Source organism: Pelobates fuscus, chromosome 3, assembly GCF_036172605.1.
Source record: "Pelobates fuscus isolate aPelFus1 chromosome 3, aPelFus1.pri, whole genome shotgun sequence".
In the NCBI taxonomy this organism is placed as follows: Eukaryota; Metazoa; Chordata; class Amphibia; order Anura; family Pelobatidae; genus Pelobates; species Pelobates fuscus.
Genome location: NC_086319.1, coordinates 156,062,934 through 156,084,850, shown reverse-complemented (window position 1 = coordinate 156,084,850; position 21,917 = coordinate 156,062,934). Strand labels below are relative to the sequence as shown.

Genomic DNA, 21,917 nt, shown 5'->3' with positions numbered 1-21,917 from the left:
TCGCCTGTGCCAGTTTATTTGCCTTCCATTCCTGCTCAGCTCAGCCCCCTAGTGTTTCACCAAAAGTCTAAAGCCAGTCATGACTTAATTCCCGGGTCATGCATTGTTTCATTAATCTGGACGATTTGTTACATTTTTGCGACAGTGTCAGACAAGATTTGTGGTTTTCTTACTGGAATCTGTGGGCTTTGTGGTACATTGGGAAAGGTTGCTGTTGGTTCTTCATGGGTCATCAAGTTCCTGGGGTTCAAAATCGATACTGTGATGTGTGTTCTTTGATTGTCATGGTCAAAGATCGCATCAATCAGGAAGGAGATCAGACGGATTCTCACATACGTCTGCGTATGTTCACGCGTCTTGTAGTTCTTCTCTCATCAGCCATCGAGGCAATTTATCCAGATCGTGGGCATTATTTGTTGATGCAGCACCTCAAGGCCACCTTCCTTCATTCAAGACCCACCAACAATTAACTGATTCCTCATTCACAGAAGGTCATTTTGGAACTCTGCTGGTGACTTCTTCATACGAAAGCTTGGAATGCCAAGGCTACATTCGGACCATTGCCAGAAGGCTACTCACTTCCTGCATGGGGTCTCCTTCACAGGTGCTTGGGAGAAAGTGATCAAGGATCAGTTTCTACCAGGGCTGCCACAAGTGAATTGAGGGCAGCCCCTCACTGCCCACTACAATTGAAAACTAGTCGTTACCTCTTGACCTCCAGGGGAGGTCCTCAGATTTCCACATCTTGCATGAAATAGGTTGCTGACCCTTGGCCTATATGTGTTGCTTGATGTTTTATATCTTCATCTGCTATCATTGGATACTAGTATGAAAGTGAGCTACTAAGCTAGTATTGTTGCTTTGCTAGCATGGATGTAAACTATGACATCTATCGTGTCCTGTGCATGGCCAGCTCAGTCCCCACTGGGCCCCAGGAAAGCCACCCTCTAGCTGCTATATGGTAAGCAAAAAGGAGGGATAGCTAAAAATAGCAGGATTATCAATGTGCGGTGTTGTATTGTGTGTTATAATGTGTCCTGCAGTTTGTTTGTTTGTAACAGTGTAAGTGTGTATATGCTGCATTGTGTGTGTTTTTAGCATTGTGTGAGTTTAGTAGTGTATGTGGCAATGTATAACTGTGTGCCCTGGCAGTGTGCATTGGAGGCTTACCACAAACTACTTGTGCGCGTACACTTTATAGTACAGCCAACATTCTCACAAATACAACCTAGAAACAACTGCATCACCGACAGACAACACAAACAGCATATGGTAACAAACAAGTTTATAAAAAAAAAAAAAAACAATCCAGCAAATCAAGGGACATCAAAGTCTTATTTTTGCTTCTGAAAGTGTCTACCCCTGATATAGGCAACTAATCCTATTGGATAATAAGCACTTCTTGCTTGTACCTTCCAACATTAGTCAAATTGATTTGGTGGAACATTTGGTATACAGTGGATAGCAGTGATTTGATGTATTTGTATCTCTTCAACAGAAGTCTGGGCTCTCCCTCTGGATTGGACGCCAGATGGAATGTCTCAGCAGTCTGCCATCTTGGGCTGTGACTCTTCTCGCCTGCATGCTGGTCTCTGCTGTGACAGAATTTGTTAGTAACCCAGCCACTGTTACAATTTTCTTGCCTATACTGTGCAGCTTGGTAAGTATTAATAATTCTCTATTTTTATCATTGCACTCATGTTTAGGTCCTCGTGAGACAAAGAAGCCTTAGATTTTCAGTGTAATAAATAGCAGACACTTTAGGCATTTTAACCATTTTATCTAATCAAACTAGTTATAGTGTTGGAGTCCTCTGTTGCTGTCTCACAATTTGTTGTTTAACCATTTTAATGCAGTTTACCTCCAGTGCCTCTCCCCCCCTCCCTCCCCCCCCCCCCCCTTTCCTGAAGGTATGGCTAAAGCAGAGATTACACTCTTCCCTCTAGCCATACCTATTGATTAATGTCAGCAATTGCCAGTGTGATCGGCCTAAAGCAATCAATTGTCAGCTAGTGACAGCCACCCATTGCTGCTCAGGCTCATGGGGGTGCACTGTTGGAAACACACATTTAACATAAAAGCCCTAAAACTGGTTTAACGTTTAATAAGTGAATGGCAACATGATCCAGACACTATAATAACTTCAATGAGGTGAAGCTGTGTCCCTTTAAGTTACAGATATAGTTAATTATTTGTTAATTAGAAAATCTTGGGCACAATTATGGTTCTTGAATATAGGCCCAAGCATCCATGTATTGGGTAAAAGTACTATAATATAATCAAGAAAGTGGCTGCATTCTCCAACAGGGATTCTCCCCTCTTTTGCTAAGACATAAACATGGGAAATTTCTATTCCCTGTACATGTGCAAGAAATAAATTAAAAGAAAAAGAAATGCTGCACTAATAATAAACAAACTGGTGATTAGTGAAGAAAACGGTGGACGGTATAATCCCCATTTTGGGATTTAGATGGAAGGCTCTTGATATGTTAGTAGGTTATCTATGCATATACCTATATAATTCTGGTATACTATGCTATGTATTTGCCTTTTCTCTATACATATCTACATATACTGAGTTGAAGACATATCAAGAGCCTTCCATCTACACCCCCAAGATGGGGATTATACCATCCACATTCTATCCACCTAGAGCTACACAGTGTGAGTGGGTTATTGTTTTTACATATATGTATATTGTATATGATATGGATAATGTAAACCAAGAAAAAGGTGTTCAGCGCACACATACCGTTTACCTAACAATAAACACTTGGCAAAGGATATTTCTTTAAGAGTTGCACTGTTTCCTATATAAAACAGGAAATAAATTAATACATAGTATAGCCTGTATGAATATTTATAAAAGGTCTATACAAGGTCAGCACACTCACAATTTTTAGAGCCTATTGTAAGTTGGCTTTGGACTTATAAGGCACATCAGCTCCTCAAATATTGAGAGTTTTTCAGCTTGTCTCACAGGAACAGGGAATTCCAGGTCCAAAGTGAAAAAAAGCTTTTTTTATTCTGTACACATAGTATATATAGGATAGGAAACACAACGCGTTTCAAACCACAGCCGGGTCTTTCTCAGGTGCAAGCATATTCAAACGTGCATACAAATACAGTTATATACCATTTACAATTAACTTAAAGGACCACTATAGGCACCCAGACCACATCAGCTCAATGAAGTGGTCTGGGTACCAGGTCCATCTAGGATTAACCCTGCCTGCTGTAAACATAGCAGTTTCAGAGTGATCAAAATATAATTTTGCCACTTTATAAATCAATGGACCCCCACCTTGAACATGCGTGCAGTTTTGGGCACCAGTTTTAAAGAAGGATATTGTAGAACTATTGTAGAACTAGAAAAGGTGCAGAGATGACCTAAAAAATTTGTAAGGGGGATGGAAAACACTAGTTATGAAAAAAGACTAGAAAAACTGCCTTTATTTTCTTAAGCAAAACGAGGGAATATGATAGTACTACACAAATATATACAGGGTCAGTACAAACTGCTATGTGTTAACCTGTTCATTAGAAGGAATATAGAACAAACAAGAGGTAATCCACTGAGACTGGAAGAAAGGTGCTTACAGTAGAGGAATTAGTTATTTTAGGAGGAAAAAAAAAAAGTTGTGGAATTCTCTACCTAAACAGGTTGTCATATCAGATTTGATTTTTTTTTTTTTTAACTCCTTAAGGACGGATTCAGCTGTACAAGTTGTGGTCAAAACAAAACGTACACAAAACCTGGAATTTTCACTATATGTCTGTTCAACCATAATTCAACTCTTTCATATTAGCTCCTTAGTGGCTAGACCGTTTTTCAATTTTCTTACCGTTAAGGACCAGGGCTGTTTTTACATTTCTGCGGTGTTTGTGTTTAGCTGTAATTTTCCTACTCATTTACTGTACCCACACATTATATACCGTTTTTCTCGCCAATGAATGGTCTTTCTAAAGATACCATTATTTTCATCATATAATATAATTTACTATAAAAAATATTTTTTTTCTAACTTTGACCCCCCAAAATCTGTTACGCATCTACAACCACCAAAAAAAACACCCAAAATGTTATCCTTAGTTTAGAAATACCCAATGTTAACATGTTCTTAGCTTTTTTTTTTGCAATGTATAGGGCAATAAGTACAAGTAGCACTTTGCTATTTCCAAACCATTTTTTTTTCAAAATGAACAAAAGATACATTGTAACACTGATATCTGTCAGGAATCCCTGAATAACCCTTCACATGTATATATTTTTTAAAAGACGACAACCCAAGGTATTAAAATTGGGATATTTTGACTCTTTTCATGCAACCATTTTACCACCAATCTATGCCAAAAAAAAAAAAAAAAGAAATGCTGATTTTTTTTGACACACATTGCAATTTAAGAATACTTTTACTGAGATCTTTAAGGGTTACTGCCAAAGAACACCTCAATATGTGTTCAGCAACATCTCCTAAGTGCAGTGATACCAGCCATGTATAGGTGTGTTGGGTTCTCTGGGGGGGTTAAAAGACCTTTTTTGGAGGGTGCCCATTCCAATTTTCCAACTTGGAATTTTCACAGCTGGTCATCATGCACCCAAGTCCTATTTGGACATTTTTGAAGCCGGACAATGTAATTTACACCCATCAAACCATATATTTTTGAAAACTAGACACCCTAGGGTATTTCAAATGGTGGCATTTTAACACTTTCCATGCACTAATTCTACCACCAGTCTTTGTCAAACTTTTGTCATTTTTTTGTGTTATTTTTCACACACATTGTACTTTAGGCATGGATTATCATCTCCTATGTTACTGCCAAATAACACCCCACTATGTGTTCAGCAACATCTCCTGAGTACAATGTACAGGTTTTATGGGTTTTTGCAAACTTATAGGGGTCAAATGTAGGGCTTCCCCTTCTCCATATTTGCACATTGAAATTTGCCAGATTGGTTTGCTGGGTCTATGTTGCCTTTTGAGACTATATGGTAGCCCAGGAATGTGAATTAACCTCATAATAGCATATCATTTTCAAATGTACACAACCCAGGGTATTCAAAATGGGGTATTTCCAGTCTTTTGTAGTAGCCAGTACAAACGCTGGCCAAAGTTAGCATTTTTATTTGTTTTTTGCATTTTTTTTTTTTTTACAAAAACTGCACTTTTACTGGTGTTATCATTGTCGTGATAAGTTTTACTTTTTAAAACACTCGTATTTGTGTTCAGCAAAGTCTCCCCACAGAAATCACAAATTTGCAGTGATGTTACTACCGCAAAGTATTCTAGGTGGGCATATGCAAATTAGTTTAACAAACAATCAAATTTTTGCCTCATGCTTGACTGGTGTGCAGATTTTTGTTTAACATTGTATTCACTCTCCACAGACTTCAGGTGGAAGGGGTTTTAAATCACAATTTTTTTTCCCCCACCATAACCTTTTTGGTTTTTGCTTCCCAAGCACCACCAAGCCTCAGTAGAAAACCAGTAACCAACCTCATGCTGATAATTTGCATTAACAATGACACAACTGTCCATGAGTGATTCACTGGCTTTGCATATTTTCCTAAGTTGTTTTTCAAAGCTGTTGTATACAGCAAACACAGACTCAACGGAATGCATGTTTAAAATGCAATGAGGCAAAAATGGGATTCTTTGTTAAACTAATTTGCATATGCCCACCCAGAATCCTTTGCGTTAGTAACATCACTGCAGATTTGTGATTTCTGTGGGAAAAGCAAATCTTCTGGTTTGACTGGTGTGCAGATTTTTGTTTAAAATTGTATTATATATATATATATATATATATATATATATATATATATATATATATATATCCTTATGACATAAAAAAATGTTCATGTATATTTTTTAATATATGTATAATATATTATAAGTTAATTAAAACATATGATTAGCATATTATACATACAGGCATACCCCACTTTTAAGTACACAATGGGACCAGAGCATGTATGTAAAACAAAAATGTACTTAAAGTGAAGCAATACCTTTTTTCACTTCCCAATGCATGTACTGAGTTGCAATAGTAATTTACAGGCATAACTGACATGCAACTGCAGATCTCCAGTGATTTTATTTCCAGTGGGCTTTTGTTCAGTTAAAACAAACAGTCTGAAGACAATCTCATTCTGTGGTGGAATCTCGGTAAAAATAAATTTAGTAGGCCGAGATTACCACGTGGCATGTGTACGTGCATATACTGGTGTATCGGTCGGTTGGTTGCACGTGGCAAAGATACGATCAGTAGTGTACGGAGCATGTGCGAGAATACCGGATGTAGTATTCCCCTCCTCCATTGTGCTGGGCAAGCCATGCGGTCAAACAGGAAGTTAGTTCTTATTCGTTTGATTGGGTAAGAGAATGTGTGGGTGGAGTTACTTATGGGTGGAGTTACATGCTTATATAAGGAGCCTACACTATTGTCCGGGGCTCAGAACTTGTTGTATTTTGGTGACATTAGTCCCTCTGAGTCCCGATCGGTGAACCGAATAAAGAATCTCTTCCTTCCTGAAGAAACCTGTGTCCATCTCTCTGTGCTTGGCTTCCGTCAGTTTCTCCGGTATCATTTGGTGCATTGGCCGGGAAGCTCATCGTTCAACGGTAGCTGAGAAGCAGAGGCGTGAGACGGTCTATCTTTGCCCACGTTCTCTACGGCTGCACCCCTGAACTTCTGCGTGGACCTCCCTTCGTCTCGGCGCCACTGGTTTGTTGTCCAGGAGATCATCGGCCTCTACGTAGTAAGTGCTGGGGTGTCCCCGTCGATGAGTGTGAACTCAGGTTCAGGAACGAGGAGGTAAGACGACCGCTGTTTTAGACGGCGGACCCACTAGGGGTAATGGATACCGATTGTGCGGTAGGCCCATAAGGGGTTATTTTGAATCTGCCCCCTCCAGTGGAGGGAAGGAGCGAAGGCGCACCGCTCAATTAAATGCCCTTTAGTAAGCCCGTTTAATTTTGGTTTGGAGTCAGGCGGGGTTCTGGTGTAAATAGCCCTAGCCGGACACCGGTGTCTTGTCTAGACTAGCGTTCTAGGGTGTATATTACGTTCGCTAGGTCGGAGGGACCGGGAGACTAAGCGGCGCCTGTGTAAATTCGGTTCGCTAGATCTCAACCTATCTTGGCTAAGTGGGAAGGCGTGTAAATTTGGAACCCACTAGACTATTGATAGAGTAGATAGACTAAGAGGGTACTGTTGTAAATTCCGCCCTCTAGTTCGCTATATGTGGTGCTTGGGCAGTGTGGCTAACCAAAACGTATGTAGATAGTTTTAGGTAGTCCATCAAGGTACTGGCCAATAGATTAGTTGGGAATTGTATATGTGTTAAAGATTGTTGGAGTAGCGTGTATATCTTGCTAGATAGCGTGAGCTCTGCCGTCTAGCGAGAGTGTGAATAGTATGTAATTGTATTATAGCGCACGGTACCATAACCATGTATAATTACTGACACTGTAAATAAGTACTAATAATTGTCATCTATGTTGCATGTTTAACACCATAACCACTACTAATTGTACTGTGACTTTAAATTGTACTTTAACCTATGCTAACCGTACTGTAACTACTGTTTGTAAAGACGATGTTACTGGGGTATGTTATAGACGGGTAATTCAAATATAGGGAATTATAGCGTGGGTGACTGTATAGTTTCGCCAAAGGGCACAGTATTAGTTACTTAGTGACTGGTGTAACAGCTGTGTGTGTACGGGAATTCCCTGAGTGTTTTGTTGTGTGCGTTTCACTTAGTAACTGTTCCACGTGGTGCTGTTGCCAAGGGAACGGGTGTGACCGTTGGTAGAGTGTTTGTATAGTTTCTGTTGGAAACGACGCTCCATTGTTAAGTATGGGCGCGTCGGATTCGACGATTTTGGATCCCTTAGGATGTATGATAAAGAATTTTAAAAAGGGATATAAAGCATGTGATTTTGGGGTAAAGATGTCTCCAGCACGCCTGATTACATTGTGTAGTAGGGAATGGCCTATTTTGGTTGCCACATGGCCGCCACGTGGCAGTTTGGATCCTAATCTGGTACAGCGTGTACACGTGGCTGTATCAGGTAGGCCTGAACTTTACGGCCAGTTTCCATATATTGATTGTTGGAGGCAGGCCGTAAAAGACTCGCCAAAATGGATCCGAGTATGCCACGAGGAACAATGTCGCCTCATGGTGGCCAGGACTCGCTTGTCCACTAAGGCCATAATTACGCCCATTTTGGACACGCCCCCTGAGTCTGAGATCCCTATGCTGCCCCCTTACTCCTCCTCCACCGGAAGAGGAAGAGGAGTTGCTGCTGGAAACGCTCCTCCCCTTGCCCCGTTGTCCCCACCTACTTCCTCCTCTAGCTCAGAGCCCAGCCCCTTTGTGTTAAACCCTCCCCTTCCGATACCTGCTTCCGTTAACTCCACATACCCAGATTTGGCGCCATATCTAGCTTCCGGTCAGGCTCCCCCTAGCCCGGCCCGGAATATTCTACTCACCAACCTTCCCCATAGTAAAGCTTCCCCATCCCCTTGTCTTACTACCCCTCGACCGGAACCCCTAACTGACGCATCCCTACGAAGCCCCATATTAACCCGACAACTGACCGGTACTCTCCAACCCCGACATTATCAAATGCCACTTCGATTGACTCCTGGCCCGACACACATTAATGATGACGGCCAGATACAATATGCTGATCCAGTCTACATCTATGTCCCTTTCACGACCACCGATCTCTTTAATTGGAAGACCCATAACTCCTCTTACACCGAAAAGCCTCAAGCCATGACGGATCTGTTTACTTCAATAGTCCAGACACATAATCACACTTGGGCTGATTGCCAGCAATTATTAATGACATTGTTTAATAACGAGGAAAGGACTAGGATAAATCAAGCGGCAACTAAAGCGCTGGAAGAAGAGACCCGTACACAAAATCAGGCCAACCCAGCAGCATGGGCCACAGCACATTATCCAAATGCCGATCCAAATTGGAATGTCAATGGTGCAGACTTGGTTCATTTAAAAGCTTATAGGGACGCTATTATTGCTGGCATGAAAGCTGGAGGAAAGAAGGCGATTAATATGTCTAAGACGGCTGAGGTATTGCAGAAATGTGATGAATCGCCCAGTGTCTTTTATGACCGATTATTGGAGGCATACCGCTTGTATACCCCCTTTAATCCGGAGGCCCCTGAGAATTCACGGATGGTTAACTCTGCCTTTGTCAGCCAAGCCTACGGGGATATAAAGCGCAAGCTACAAAAGTTAGAGGGGTTCGTAGGGATGTCCATAACCCAACTAATGGAGGTAGCGAATAAAGTGTATATGAACAGGGAAACTGAGACGAAGAAAGAGGAAGAGCGCAAGATGCGTAGAAAGGCAGATATGCTAGGGGTAGCGATCGCAGGCGCAGATAGAAGGGAAAAAGAGGTGTATAGGGGAGCAGATAAAGGCGATAGTAAGTGGAATAGGGAACCCCTGAGTAGGAATCAGTGCGCGTACTGTAGGGAAGAAGGGCATTGGAGAAGTGAGTGTCCACAAAGGGAACAGTATGAGAGAGACAGACCTAGGGCAGGATATGGTAATTATAGAGGCAGAGCGAGAGGTAGAGGAGGTCCTGGAGGGAATAATGGTAGCAATAGAGGAAGTGTTAGAGAAGACAGGTATTATCCAGCAGCGCAGAGATACCGCGATAGAGAAGATAGGGACTTTGTAGGATTGGCTGACACGGTAATGGAGGACTATTGATACCGACCGGGCTCTATCCCCCTTGGCCGAGCGGAGCCTATGGTCGATGTATCAATAGGGGGAAAAAGGAGTGCGTTCATGATCGATACTGGTGCTGAACATTCGGTGGTGACTGACCTAGTTGCTCCTCCATCTGGAAGAACCATCACCGTAATAGGAGCAACTGGAAGGAGTGCTGCTAAACCGGTTCTTAAAAGTCGACTCTGTACATTGGGAGGCCACGTAGTAAAACATCAATTCCTTTATATGCCTGAATGTCCAGTCCAACTGCTAGGACGTGATTTGTTGTCAAAACTACAAGCGCAGATAAAGTTTCTACCAAATGGAACAACATCTTTAAAGTTCAAAGGACCTTCAGGTATAATGACAATATCTGTACCAAAGGAAGAAGAGTGGCGACTTTATACAGCGTTGACTAGCCAAAACCCTAAGAGTGATGAATCCTTGTTTAATATACCAGGAGTGTGGCCAGAGAACAACCCACCAGGACTTGCTCGCAATATCCCACCAATTTGAATCGAACTGAAACTTGGGGTCTATCCAGTGAGCTTAAGGCAATATCATATCCCACAAAAGGCCAAGAAGAATATACAATCATACTTGGATAAGTTCATAAGGTATGGTATCCTAAAATTCTGTACTTCCCCCTGGAACACCCCATTGCTGCCTGTTCAAAAGCCTGGTACAGATGAGTATCGCCCTGTGCAGGACTTGAGAGCAGTCAATGATGCGGTCGTAAGTATACACCCAGTTGTGCCCAATCCATATAACCTGCTTGCTTTAATTCCGGGCGGGGCTACCTATTTCACTGTCTTAGATCTCAAAGATGCCTTCTTTTGCCTTCGAATTGCTGCGGAAAGCCAGTGTATCTTCGCATTCCAATGGGAAAATGCTGTAATGGGCGCGAAACGCCAGATGACTTGGACAAGAATGCCCCAAGGGTTTAAAAATTCACCTACCCTATTTGGATCAGCTTTAAGTCAAGACTTACTGGATTTCAAGTCCATCCCAGGAGAGTGTGTACTATTGCAATATGTAGATGATTTGTTGATAGCAGCAGTTACTAGAGAAATATGTCAGCAAGCAACACATGATCTACTACACATTCTCTGGAAGGCAGGATACAAGGTGTCCAGGAAGAAAGCTCAGTTGTGTCAGCCAACTGTCAAGTATCTGGGATTCCATATCTCTGAAGGTCAAAGAATAATGGGGCCAGAGAGAAAAGAAGTTGTATGCCAAATACCAATACCCAAGAATAGAAGACAACTGCGGGAATTCTTGGGGGCAGCAGGCTTCTGTAGGATATGGATTCCCAGTTATGCGATATTGGCGAAACCTCTTTATGCAGCTATAAAAGGTACAGAACACGATCCCTTCCTGTGGACACCTGAACAGCAAAAGGCATTTGAAGATGTGAAGAAGGCTTTGATGAGTGCCCCAGCATTAGGTCTACCTGATCATACACGTCCATTCTACTTATATGTACACGAGCAAAGAAGAATGGCTGTGGGAGTATTGACACAGTACTTGGGATCATGGCAAAGACCTGTTGCATATATGTCAAAACAACTGGATGCAGTGGCCAGTGGTCTTCCACCTTGTCTAAGAGCCGTAGCTGCCGCCACCCTGCTGGTAGCTGAAGCCGATAAACTCACTCTGGGTCAAGAACTCTATGTGCGAGTCCCGCACGCAGTACAGACGTTGCTAGACTATAAAGGTAATCATTGGTTTAGTAACAGCCGCATGACTAAGTATCAGCTATGTTGTGTGAAAATTTAGAGACTGTTAACACCTTAAATCCAGCTACCCTTTTGCCACAACCTACTGAAAGTCAACATGATAGCCTGGAGGTGATGGATGAAGTATTCTCAAGTAGACCAGATCTTCGTGACTTTCCCATCCAGAACCCTGATGTCCAGTACTATACAGACGGCAGTAGTTATGTGAAAGAAGGGATTCGCTTTGCAGGATATGCAGTAACAACCATAGACAAAGTGATAAAAGCACGGCCATTGTCAAAAGGAACATCGGCACAGAAGGCAGAACTAATTGCACTAACACGAGCGTTACAATTGGCTGAAGGTTTAAGAGTGAACATCTACACGGACTCCAAGTATGCGTTTTTAACCACTCATGCCCATGGAGCTTTGTATAAAGAAAGAGGACTATTGAATTCAGCTGAAATATTACAACTACTGGAAGCCGTGTGGGAACCAAAAGAAGTTGGTATTATACATTGTCGGGCGCATCTGAAAGGAGATGGTGATGTAACCAAAGGAAATCGGATGGCAGATAATGCAGCTAAGCGTGCCGCTGAATCAGGAAGGCAGGAATATGTAGAACATATAGCTGCACTTATACCGACTCCACTGTCTCAATGGACTCCAGTTTATACAGCTCAAGAAGAAGAGTGGTTAAAGACTGAAGCTGGTTAGTACCTGGAGAACAAATGGTATCAGTTAGAAGATGGAAGAATAGTCATTCCAGCATCACTAGCTGTAGAAATTGTCCAGAACTATCACAACGGGACACATTCTGGAAGAGATAGTATGGAAGAATCTCTCAGAAAACATTTCTACATACCAAGATTGTCCAACTTGACTCAAGCCATTGTACGAAGATGTGTAATATGTGCTAAGAACAATGCAAGGCAAGGACCAGTGAAACCACCAGGAGTCCAGTATATGGGGGGACTCCCTATGTCCAATCTTCAAATAGACTATACAGTAATGCCTAAATCCGGTGGACATCGCTACCTACTAGTAGATGTGTGTACCTATTCAGGCTGGGTAGAAGCATGTCCTACTCATTCAGAGAAAGCAGGAGAAGTTGTACGATTCCTGTTACGAGAAATAATACCCCAATATGGACTACCATGCTCTATAGGATCGGATAATGGTCCAGCCTTTGTTCATCAGTGCCTACAACAACTGACTCATATGCTTGGTATTAAGTGGAAGCTTCATACGGCATATAGACCTCAGAGCTCTGGTAAAGTAGAAAGAATGAATAGAACTATTAAGAACCAGTTGGCAAAGATGTGTCAAGAGACTCAGCTTAAGTGGAATGTTCTTTTGCCTATAGCTCTGTTACGTATTCGTAATACATCTACCAGAAGGATGGGTCTCTCACCTTTTGAAATCATGTATGGGCGTTCACCTCCCGTACTTGGTAACTTAAGGGGGGATTTGAGTCAGTTGGGAGAAGGAATTACCCGGCAGCAGGTTGTAGAGTTGGGTAAAACTATGGAGGAGGTACAGAAATGGGTACAAGATAGATTACCTGTGAATATTTATCCCCCTGTTCATAGCTATCATCCAGGAGATCAAGTGTGGATTAAAGAGTGGAACAGTATACCGTTAGGGCCTAAGTGGAGGGTTCCTTATGTTGTTCTTTTGTCTACCCCTACAGCAATAAAGGTGGCTGAAGTGACTCTGTGGATTCATCACTCCAGGGTTAAACCAGCAGCAGTAGATTCTTGGCAAGCTACACCAGATCCAGAGAATCCCTGCAAGATCCGGTTAAAGCGCACGACTCGGAGTGACGAGGAGATATTGGGATTACAATTGTATTTAAAGAGATCAGTAAGTGAGTGTTTTGACGGCCATAATAAAGCCTGACCACTTACCCACGTGTCATAGCCAGGGTGTCTCGAAGGGACCTCTGTGAAGGGTAGAGCAGAACTCCATTCCTTGCAGCCCTTACATCCTGGAAGCTGAGGTGCCATCGCACGGACGAAGACTGAGGATGAAGACGTCGAAATAAGTGTTTTTGATAATGTGTATTTTTGTGTTTTTAAATATTCAGGAAGGTAGAGGTACCGACACACCTAGCTGTGAGGTTTGCATTAAGACTACTATAACAGGTAATCATATTTCCCAGACCCTAATTTGGCATTCACAATATGAGTGTAAAGGATATGTGTCTAGGTGTAGATACTTAGGTATAGAATATAGTGTATGCCATTTAGGAGTAGGAGACCCTAAGTGCTTCAATCCAGAGTATCAACCCCGTACGATTTGGTTGACCCTCCGGAATGGAGATCCACAGGGGACCCTAATAAATAAAACAGTATTAGAAACCGTACATTCCTTGGGTGTTCTGCTATTTGATGCATGTAAGGCGATATCAAGTGGTAGAAAGCCGTGGAATGTATGTGGGGATATTAAATGGGAGAGAACGTATGGGTCTAACGATAAGTATATTTGTCCCAGTAGTAAAAATAAGTACGTAAGTCCAAAATGCCCAGATAGGGATTATAATTATTGCCCATATTGGTCTTGTGTGGGGTGGGCAACTTGGGGACAGACAGTAGATAAGGATATGATTGTTATTAAGTTGCCTACCAAACCGTATTGTAAGTCTATGGAGTGTAACCCAGTCCATATACTTATTAATAATCCTGAACAATTTTTAGATAGGTTTGGTAACTTATTTGGGTTCCAGATATATGGGACGGGTTTAGATCCTGGGACAATATTATTTATAGGGATAGAGACCGATACCGTAGCATCCCAAACTCATCAGGTTTTCCATTCTTTTTATGAAGAGATGAGTGTAGAAAATAAGATCCCCCATAATGCTAAAAACCTGTTTATTGATTTAGCTGAAAGTATTGCTGGTAGTCTTAATGTGACCAACTGCTGTGTATGTGGAGGTACTAACATGGGAGACCAATGTCCCTGGGAAGCAAAGGAGGTAATGTCCGGTTCTGAGACAATTGAACAAATAATATCTTCTCAAGCCGATTATCAAATGAGTGTTAGAGGTAAATCTGAGTGGCGATTAAAGACCTCCATCATAGGTTATGTTTGCATAGCAAGAAAAGGAATAATGTTTAACACATCTGTAGGAGAACTAACTTGTCTAGGGCAAAAAGTTTATGATGATAATACAAAGAATACAACCTGGTGGTCGGCTTCAAATGTCTCAGAACCACCTAACCCGTTTGCAAGTTATACCAATTTAAAGGACGTGTGGTTTGATCTATCTATCACATCTAGTTGGAAAGCCCCGGCAAATTTGTACTGGATCTGTGGTAAGAAAGCCTATTCGGAGTTACCACAGGACTGGGAAGGGGCATGTGTGTTAGGTATGCTCAAACCATCCTTCTTCTTGTTGCCTATTGAAACAGGTGAGACTTTGGGAGTTAAAGTATATGATGTGAATCATAGGAAGAAAAGGGGACGCCTAGAGATAGGTACCTGGGAAGATAATGAATGGCCTCCCCAGCGTATCATAGATTATTATGGGCCAGCCACGTGGGCAGAAGATGGTACTTTCGGATATAGAACCCCAATATATATGCTCAACCGCATTATAAGGTTACAGGCAGTGGTTGAGATAATTACCAATGAGACATCACAAGCGCTCAATCTCCTAGCGAAGCATAATACTAGGATGAGGACAGCCGTTTACCAAAATAGATTAGCCTTGGATTATCTATTGGCAGTAGAGGGAGGTGTATGTGGGAAGTTTAACCTAAGTAATTGCTGTCTTCAAATAGATGATGAAGGGCAAGCAATAGCTGACCTTACTAGCCATATGGTTAAACTAGCGCATGTGCCTACTCAGGTATGGAAAGGGTATAATCCAAGTAGTTGGTTTGGTAATTGGTATGAGCAGTTTGGAGGACTTAAGGCATTGGTAGGTGGAGTCATGCTAATCTTAATGCTGTGTCTTCTCCTACCATGTCTTGTTCCTTTGGTAGTTAGGCAGGGCATTATAGAAAATATAGCAGAGAGAAAGGCTGCTGCACAGATAATGGCCATATATAGATATGAGGCTCTAAATCAGGGAGAACTAGTGCAGGAAGAAGAATGTTGAGGGATTCACGTCATTAGTCGCAAAGTCTGGTCTGGTTCATGGCAACCTGAGGTATATGCAAACTAAGGTTAAGAGATGCCTCCGTAATTGTGAAAATATCAGAGGCATCAAAGGGGGGAATGTGGTGGAATCTCTGTAAAAATAAATTTAGTAGGCCAAGATTACCACGTGGCATGTGTACGTGCATATACTGGTGTATCGGTCGGTTGGTTGCACGTGGCAAAGATACGATCAGTAGTGTACGGAGCATGTGCGAGAATACCGGATGTAGTATTCCCCTCCTCCATTGTGCTGGGCAAGCCATGCGGTCAAACAGGAAGTTAGTTCTTATTCGTTTGATTGGGTAAGAGAATGTGTGGGTGGAGTTACTTATGGGTGGAGTTACATGCTTATATAAGGAGCCTACACTATTGTCCGGGGCTCAGAACTTGTTGTATTTTGGTGACATTAGTCCCTCTGAGTGCCGATCGGTGAACCGAATAAAGAATCTCTTCCTTCCTGAAGAAACCTGTGTCCATCTCTCTGTGCTTGGCTTCCGTCAGTTTCTCCAGTATCAATTCCAGATTGTACCATTTATCTTTAATGTTTTACTCATCTGACAACCTTAAACTGTGAGGAAAAGTAAAATAAACCTGCACACTGGGCCATTTTCTGCCAATACAGTGCCAATTTGTATTTGTTAGCAGCTTAGTTGCACACTTTGTTTAGAAACACCTCTCATCGCTTTAAGCATTTATGGTTTAACTTTGAATCCTCAGAATTATGGCTAATGCAGCTAAGCTGCTATGTCATAGTTATAGAAAATGGCAGGGTAAACCCTTTCACCAGATGGCGCCGATTGCAGAATATGGACAATGTAGGGGCAGAAAAAATATATATATATTCAGTTAGGAGTAGACATTATTAATTTGAGATGATTAACCTGTGCCATGTCATAAGGTATGAAGAGTTATTGCCCCAAAGACACTGAACTGAGCTGCTCCGGGCGAGAATAGAACCTTCCATTTCGTAATTACTTGCCGACAGAAGAGGCGCGGGAATGTCTGTACTCGCGAGGCACCTTTATGAACACTCAGGGGTATGTCTGTACTCGCGAGTGTACTTAAAGAGAGTGTATGTACACTCAGGCAGTCCCCCTGCAGGCAGTCTCATAGACTGCTTTGCGGCCATGTGATTTGCGACGTCCATCGGGATCACATGGCCCTGGAGGGCCGGAAAGGAAGCAGGGGGACTTCCTGACTCGTGTCCCTTGGACTAGGATCGCTGTGGATCGCCGGTCCAGGTAAGTGAATTGCGGCTGGGGAGCTAACGATTGTTAGGGCGTACTATGCCGCCCTAAAAGCAGTTAGAATCACTAAATGCGAGGTGGCACCGTAAGCCCTAGTGGCGTTAAGGGGTTAAAGGCTTGGATGTTTTTTTGCATAAACATAATATCCAAGCATATTATTTATGTGTATGTAAACAAGTTGTTGATCCAAGGATAAATCTAAGTCCTCCATAATGGAGTCAAGAGTTGTATGGCAAGACACAGAGACTCCTATTGCATATCTTTACCTTCCTTTACGGTCCACCAATAGCAGCAAAGAACAAACACAAATAGAAAAAAATATATATACAGTGACCCCCATCCAAGTCCCAGTATAAGCACCACCCACAAACTCCCCCTCTTTATTTGCTGCTCCAAAAACAGATATATGTTTTGTCTCTGCCATATTTATTTGATTTGCAAAAAAGTAATGATGGTCCAGGCACTCAAGTTCAATCCAGTGTGCAGATTTATTGAAGCAGAATCAAAATAGTTTTGATTCTTCTCCAAAAAAATTGCCCACTGGATTGAACTTGAGTGCCTGGACCATCATTACTTTTTTGCAAATCACATTGTGAGGATTGGCCAACCTCAGGCCCAGTTGCGCCCTGGGATCCAGGAGAGGGCGGTATCCATATTGGTAATTATATTTATTTCATTTGTCTGTTGTTTTGGCTTATGTTCTATGTGTACATTGTTGATTTTGTGTCTTCTCTGCTTCCATGGCACCCAGACTGCCTTTGGGGACTTTTTGTTCCCCATTTTACCCTCTCTCCCTTTTGGCTTTTGTCCTATGCCATTTTCAATGTTTCCTTGAGTTAGTTCTCGGGTTCAGTCTCTTCCCTAACAGATTATTCCATGCTCGCACCCTTTTTTTCTTGGAAATCACTTTTGATTTTCAGGCCAAATTCTGGCCCAATCTGGGCATAGATTCGCGGTAGTCTTGCAAGATCAACATCAGCGGTCCAGACGACGCTCCCCTGCATGTTCTGTTTGCCTCACACGCCTGGGGATACTTTTCTAAAATACCTGGGTAGATTTGTGGGAGCTTTCATGGCCCTGGACAAGGCCCAATACTCTATTCGTAGGGAGACAGTGGAGGTCCAGAGGAAACAGAGGCAATACGGGTGCAAGACGTCCTGCCGGTAAGTCACCATGCTACCTTCCATTTATGATTAGGAGGCAGATTCCATCATTTTTTCAGGCCTGGTTAGCCATAACATCAGATGTGTGGGTACTCTATCAACTGGGTTTTATCATCAATTGTGAAACACTCTGCCTACTGTGTTTAACCCTTTGTCGCCACTTATCATTCTCAGGCATTTGGTCCAGATCATAGGTCTCTTGGCATCATCAGTTTCCAGCCCCACTACACTACTACAGCCCCACTACACTATCAGGCACTCCAGCATTTGAAGATTGCCTATTTGCACTCCGGCACCTCATATGCAGATCTTATCACTCTCAACTACGAAACAAAAGACAAACTTCACTGGTGGATCCAACCTGTCTTCCGGGAACGGCAAGGCCATACACGAAATTAAGCCAGACTTAACCATAGACTCAGATGGCAGTCTTTACAGTTGGGGTGCTCACTGCGGAGGTCGACTGGAGGTCTTGGGCACCAGACAAGATGCACATTTATTTCAATACGCTGGAGTTTCTTGCTGTGTCTTTTGTGATTCAGTATGTCTTGAGGAATAGTGCCAATACTTGCATTTGTCTACACATGGACTCCACAGTTCGTTACATCAACCATATGGGTGGCACTCAGTCAGCAGTGTTGGTTCGCCTGGCTGTGGATTTCATCCTCTAGTTTCCTGTCTGCTGAAGCGTTTCAGGCTCTTGCATTTTTATAGACCTGGATATTCTACAACATGGGATGTTTCCTGCGTGCTTTCACTTTTCGATTCTTGGCCATTTAACTCAGACCTTACCTTGCATCAAATTTGTCACCCTGTTCTGCCTTATTTCTTGCAAGAGGGTTTCTGATTTCCGAGCATTGAAATTTGATTGGCGCTCCTTCACTCCTGATGGGGTGGTATATAACATATCCAGACATACTAAGACTGCAATAAAATTTGTGTCATACTCAGCTTTTCCCTCTACTCTTGCCTTGTGTCCAGTTGCCTGTTTGAAGAAGTATGAGAATCATACCGATGTTTATCGGAAGGCTTCAGTTCTGTGTAACGGCTACCCAGGTAGTGAGAGGGTATCAGCCATTGGAGACGTCCTTTTCCCTGCAAGCTGCTGTGTCAAAGTAAAGCTGGTATAATCCCATCCACGATATCCAGAGGAAGAGTCAGGTTCAGCTGTAAAAAGAGCAGAGCAATAATCCAAAATAATCCCCTTTCAAGAACGAGACGAGGCTACGTTATGAAGGGTCAAGAAGAACTGAGGTGCTGGCACACCCAGCCTGGTTTTTATTACAAATTAGTACAACAAGGGCACACCCAGGGGGAGGCATAAATTCACCAATCATATACATGGTACAACCCCCATGTCCCCTCCCCTCAGATAAACATTTAACACAATTAACATATACAGTATTTCACCCACATTCTGGATGTACCCCAAAAACAGGGGGTACAGCTTTAAATATAGCACCGCTCTCATTCAGGGGGGCAACATATCGAAAAATCAGTCCATTCGGATAAATGGTTCGAGAGTTATTGGGTTCCAAAGTTTTGACCGACCGCACAGGCAAACTAGCCGAAAATAGTTCCATACGTTTTGGCCTTGCGGTCGGTCCTCGTTCGTACGGTGAAACGGTATGAAAACTCTGCCATCCAGTCGAATCCTTATGGTCGCTGGAATCCCCATAGTCTCTTAAGGTTTTCTACCGAACGGCGGATCGTTAGGTAGGTCCAGCACGAAGTTACGTGATCCTGGAGGTCTCAGCGGTGTTCGCCTGTTTGCGTCTCCATTTTTAGTTCCAGACGATTGCTGGTAAACACCGCTGTTCGTACGTAAGATGGCCGCTAACACGTGCAAAGTCCCGAAATGGCGGCCACCTATACTTTACACAAAGGATTCGTGCTGGACCATGCAAATGGCTGAATACAAGCTGGGAGGTAAAATATCCCTTAATTACCCACCAAGGTGGTCCCGTGTTCGGTATTTTGAGTCCATTCGTGGGTAATGGTAAATCCAATTGTAACGAGTCATTCGGTTCTTTGTATGTTCCATTGTGTGACTAGTATGAGTGTCCAGGCATAATATATAATTCTGTTACATTCTGCATCTCTTTTTGTTGTCCTCCATACACACCGGTCTCAAGCATGACTCTGGCACGTTGGGTTAAATGGATAATGCAACAAGCTGGGGTGTTTATATTTGTTTTCAGAGCGCTTTCAGGGGAGTGCCTGTTTTCCAGATTTTTTCATTTGAAGGATTTGTTGAGAACTGACGACTGGTCATGGGAATCTACTTTTCGCTAATTTTGTTTCCGCCCGGTCTCACCGTTTTCTACTACTTTTATTGAGAAGCTTTGAAGTTGCAATATGAGCCTCCGCGTTTTGCCATAAAATTACATGATTTTGCTATTTCATGACAAAAAGTCATGATTTTATCAAAGACACAAAGGCAAGTATAGTCCCTCCTTTGTGGTTTTTGGTTTGTGTATATTTAGTTTTTTCCCTCCCATTTATTTGTTTTGCTTTCTTTTGTAGGTTTCTAAAGTACTTAGTAAACAGTGTTGGATGTTTATTTTATGCTTTGGTGGCATGTGCTTTGTTAGTCATTGATTTTTATCTATATTTAATGTTCTTTGAGTTCTGAATTATGAGTGTTTGCTTGGTGTAGCTGCACTTCTATTTCAACCACTAGGCTCCTGTTCTCTTGTTGTCTCCACAGTGTGACACTAAGGTGATCTTTGCTACGTCCCATGTTTGCCTTCATTACGTGTAGCTTAGGTTTGAAGATTCTCCTGTATTGGATGTCATGTTTCCATAGAATTTGATGGGACTGTTTCCTGTGTGAAGTTGCTCGTGTTGGATCGTGTGTCCTGGACTGTTCATGTTTACATTATTGGTTTGTTGTTTGCTATTATTGTTTATTGTTCATCACCAAAGAAAGATGAAGGTTTGGGGGTGGTACTTATGGTTATACTGGGACCTGAATGGGGATTGGCTGGTGTCACTTTATATGTTATTTTTCTATTTGTGTTTGTTCTTTGCTGCTATTGGTGGACAGCAAAGGAAGGGTAAAGCAATACTCACCCCCATGTCTTTTATGAAAGAGTGACTATTCGTCATGAAATAGCAAAATCATGTAATTTTTTTCCCCTCTTGGTGGCATAATTGGAAAGGGCTACAACTAGGGTTTTTTTGCCTTCTTTTGAATTTTTGAATCAACAGCATAAAATAATGGGTTTAAAGGTTGTACTTGATGGGCTTTAGTCTTTTTTTCAAAACCTAGACAGCTATGTAACTATGTATTATATGGCACAAACAAATATGGTATCTAACAAATAGAGAAGTCAAAAGTTAAATAGCCTTAAATTGGCTGAAGAGAAGAAGAAAAAAACTGCACTGTTTCACGAAAGTAAAAAAAGAGTGTTACTTTTTCTTCAGAGAAAAATCTGTTCACATAAAATTGTTTTGTTTATTTTGTGCAATACATCATCTAAACAAAATAAGTTTTCCACTGGATTTCTAGAAATTATATTTTGACAGCAAAAAATGTTTTGGCACTTTCTTTTTTTTTTTTGGTTATTCTTTAGACGTATTACCTTGTGACACATGTAGTTTATTGCAAAACACAACTGTATAAATCTCCTGTATCATCCTGTTGTTGAGCAATGAGACCTTTTGTGTGATCTTTTCTAGTCTGAAACCCTGCACATCAATCCGCTGTACACTCTAATACCTGTTACCATGTGCATTTCATTTGCTGTGATGCTACCGGTTGGAAACCCGCCGAATGCAATTGTATATAATTATGGGCACTGTCAAATCAAGGATATGGTAAGACACATATATACATTCATCAGCTCTTTCACAGCCAGTGGTATATTTCATTTTG

The 21,917-nt window shown here is 42.0% G+C and overlaps 1 protein-coding gene across 3 annotated transcripts in view; it reads left to right on the top strand.

The window, feature by feature from the left end:
- Window positions 1–21,917, top strand: part of SLC13A4 (solute carrier family 13 member 4) — a 155,315-nt gene that overhangs the window by 131,076 nt on the left and 2,322 nt on the right. For all 3 annotated transcript variants that reach the window (XM_063447568.1, XM_063447569.1, XM_063447567.1), the window contains exons 14-15: window positions 1,499–1,660; window positions 21,722–21,859. In XM_063447568.1, the coding sequence (XP_063303638.1) occupies window positions 1,499–1,660; window positions 21,722–21,859 (300 nt within the window). The remainder of the gene's footprint in view (window positions 1–1,498; window positions 1,661–21,721; window positions 21,860–21,917) is intronic.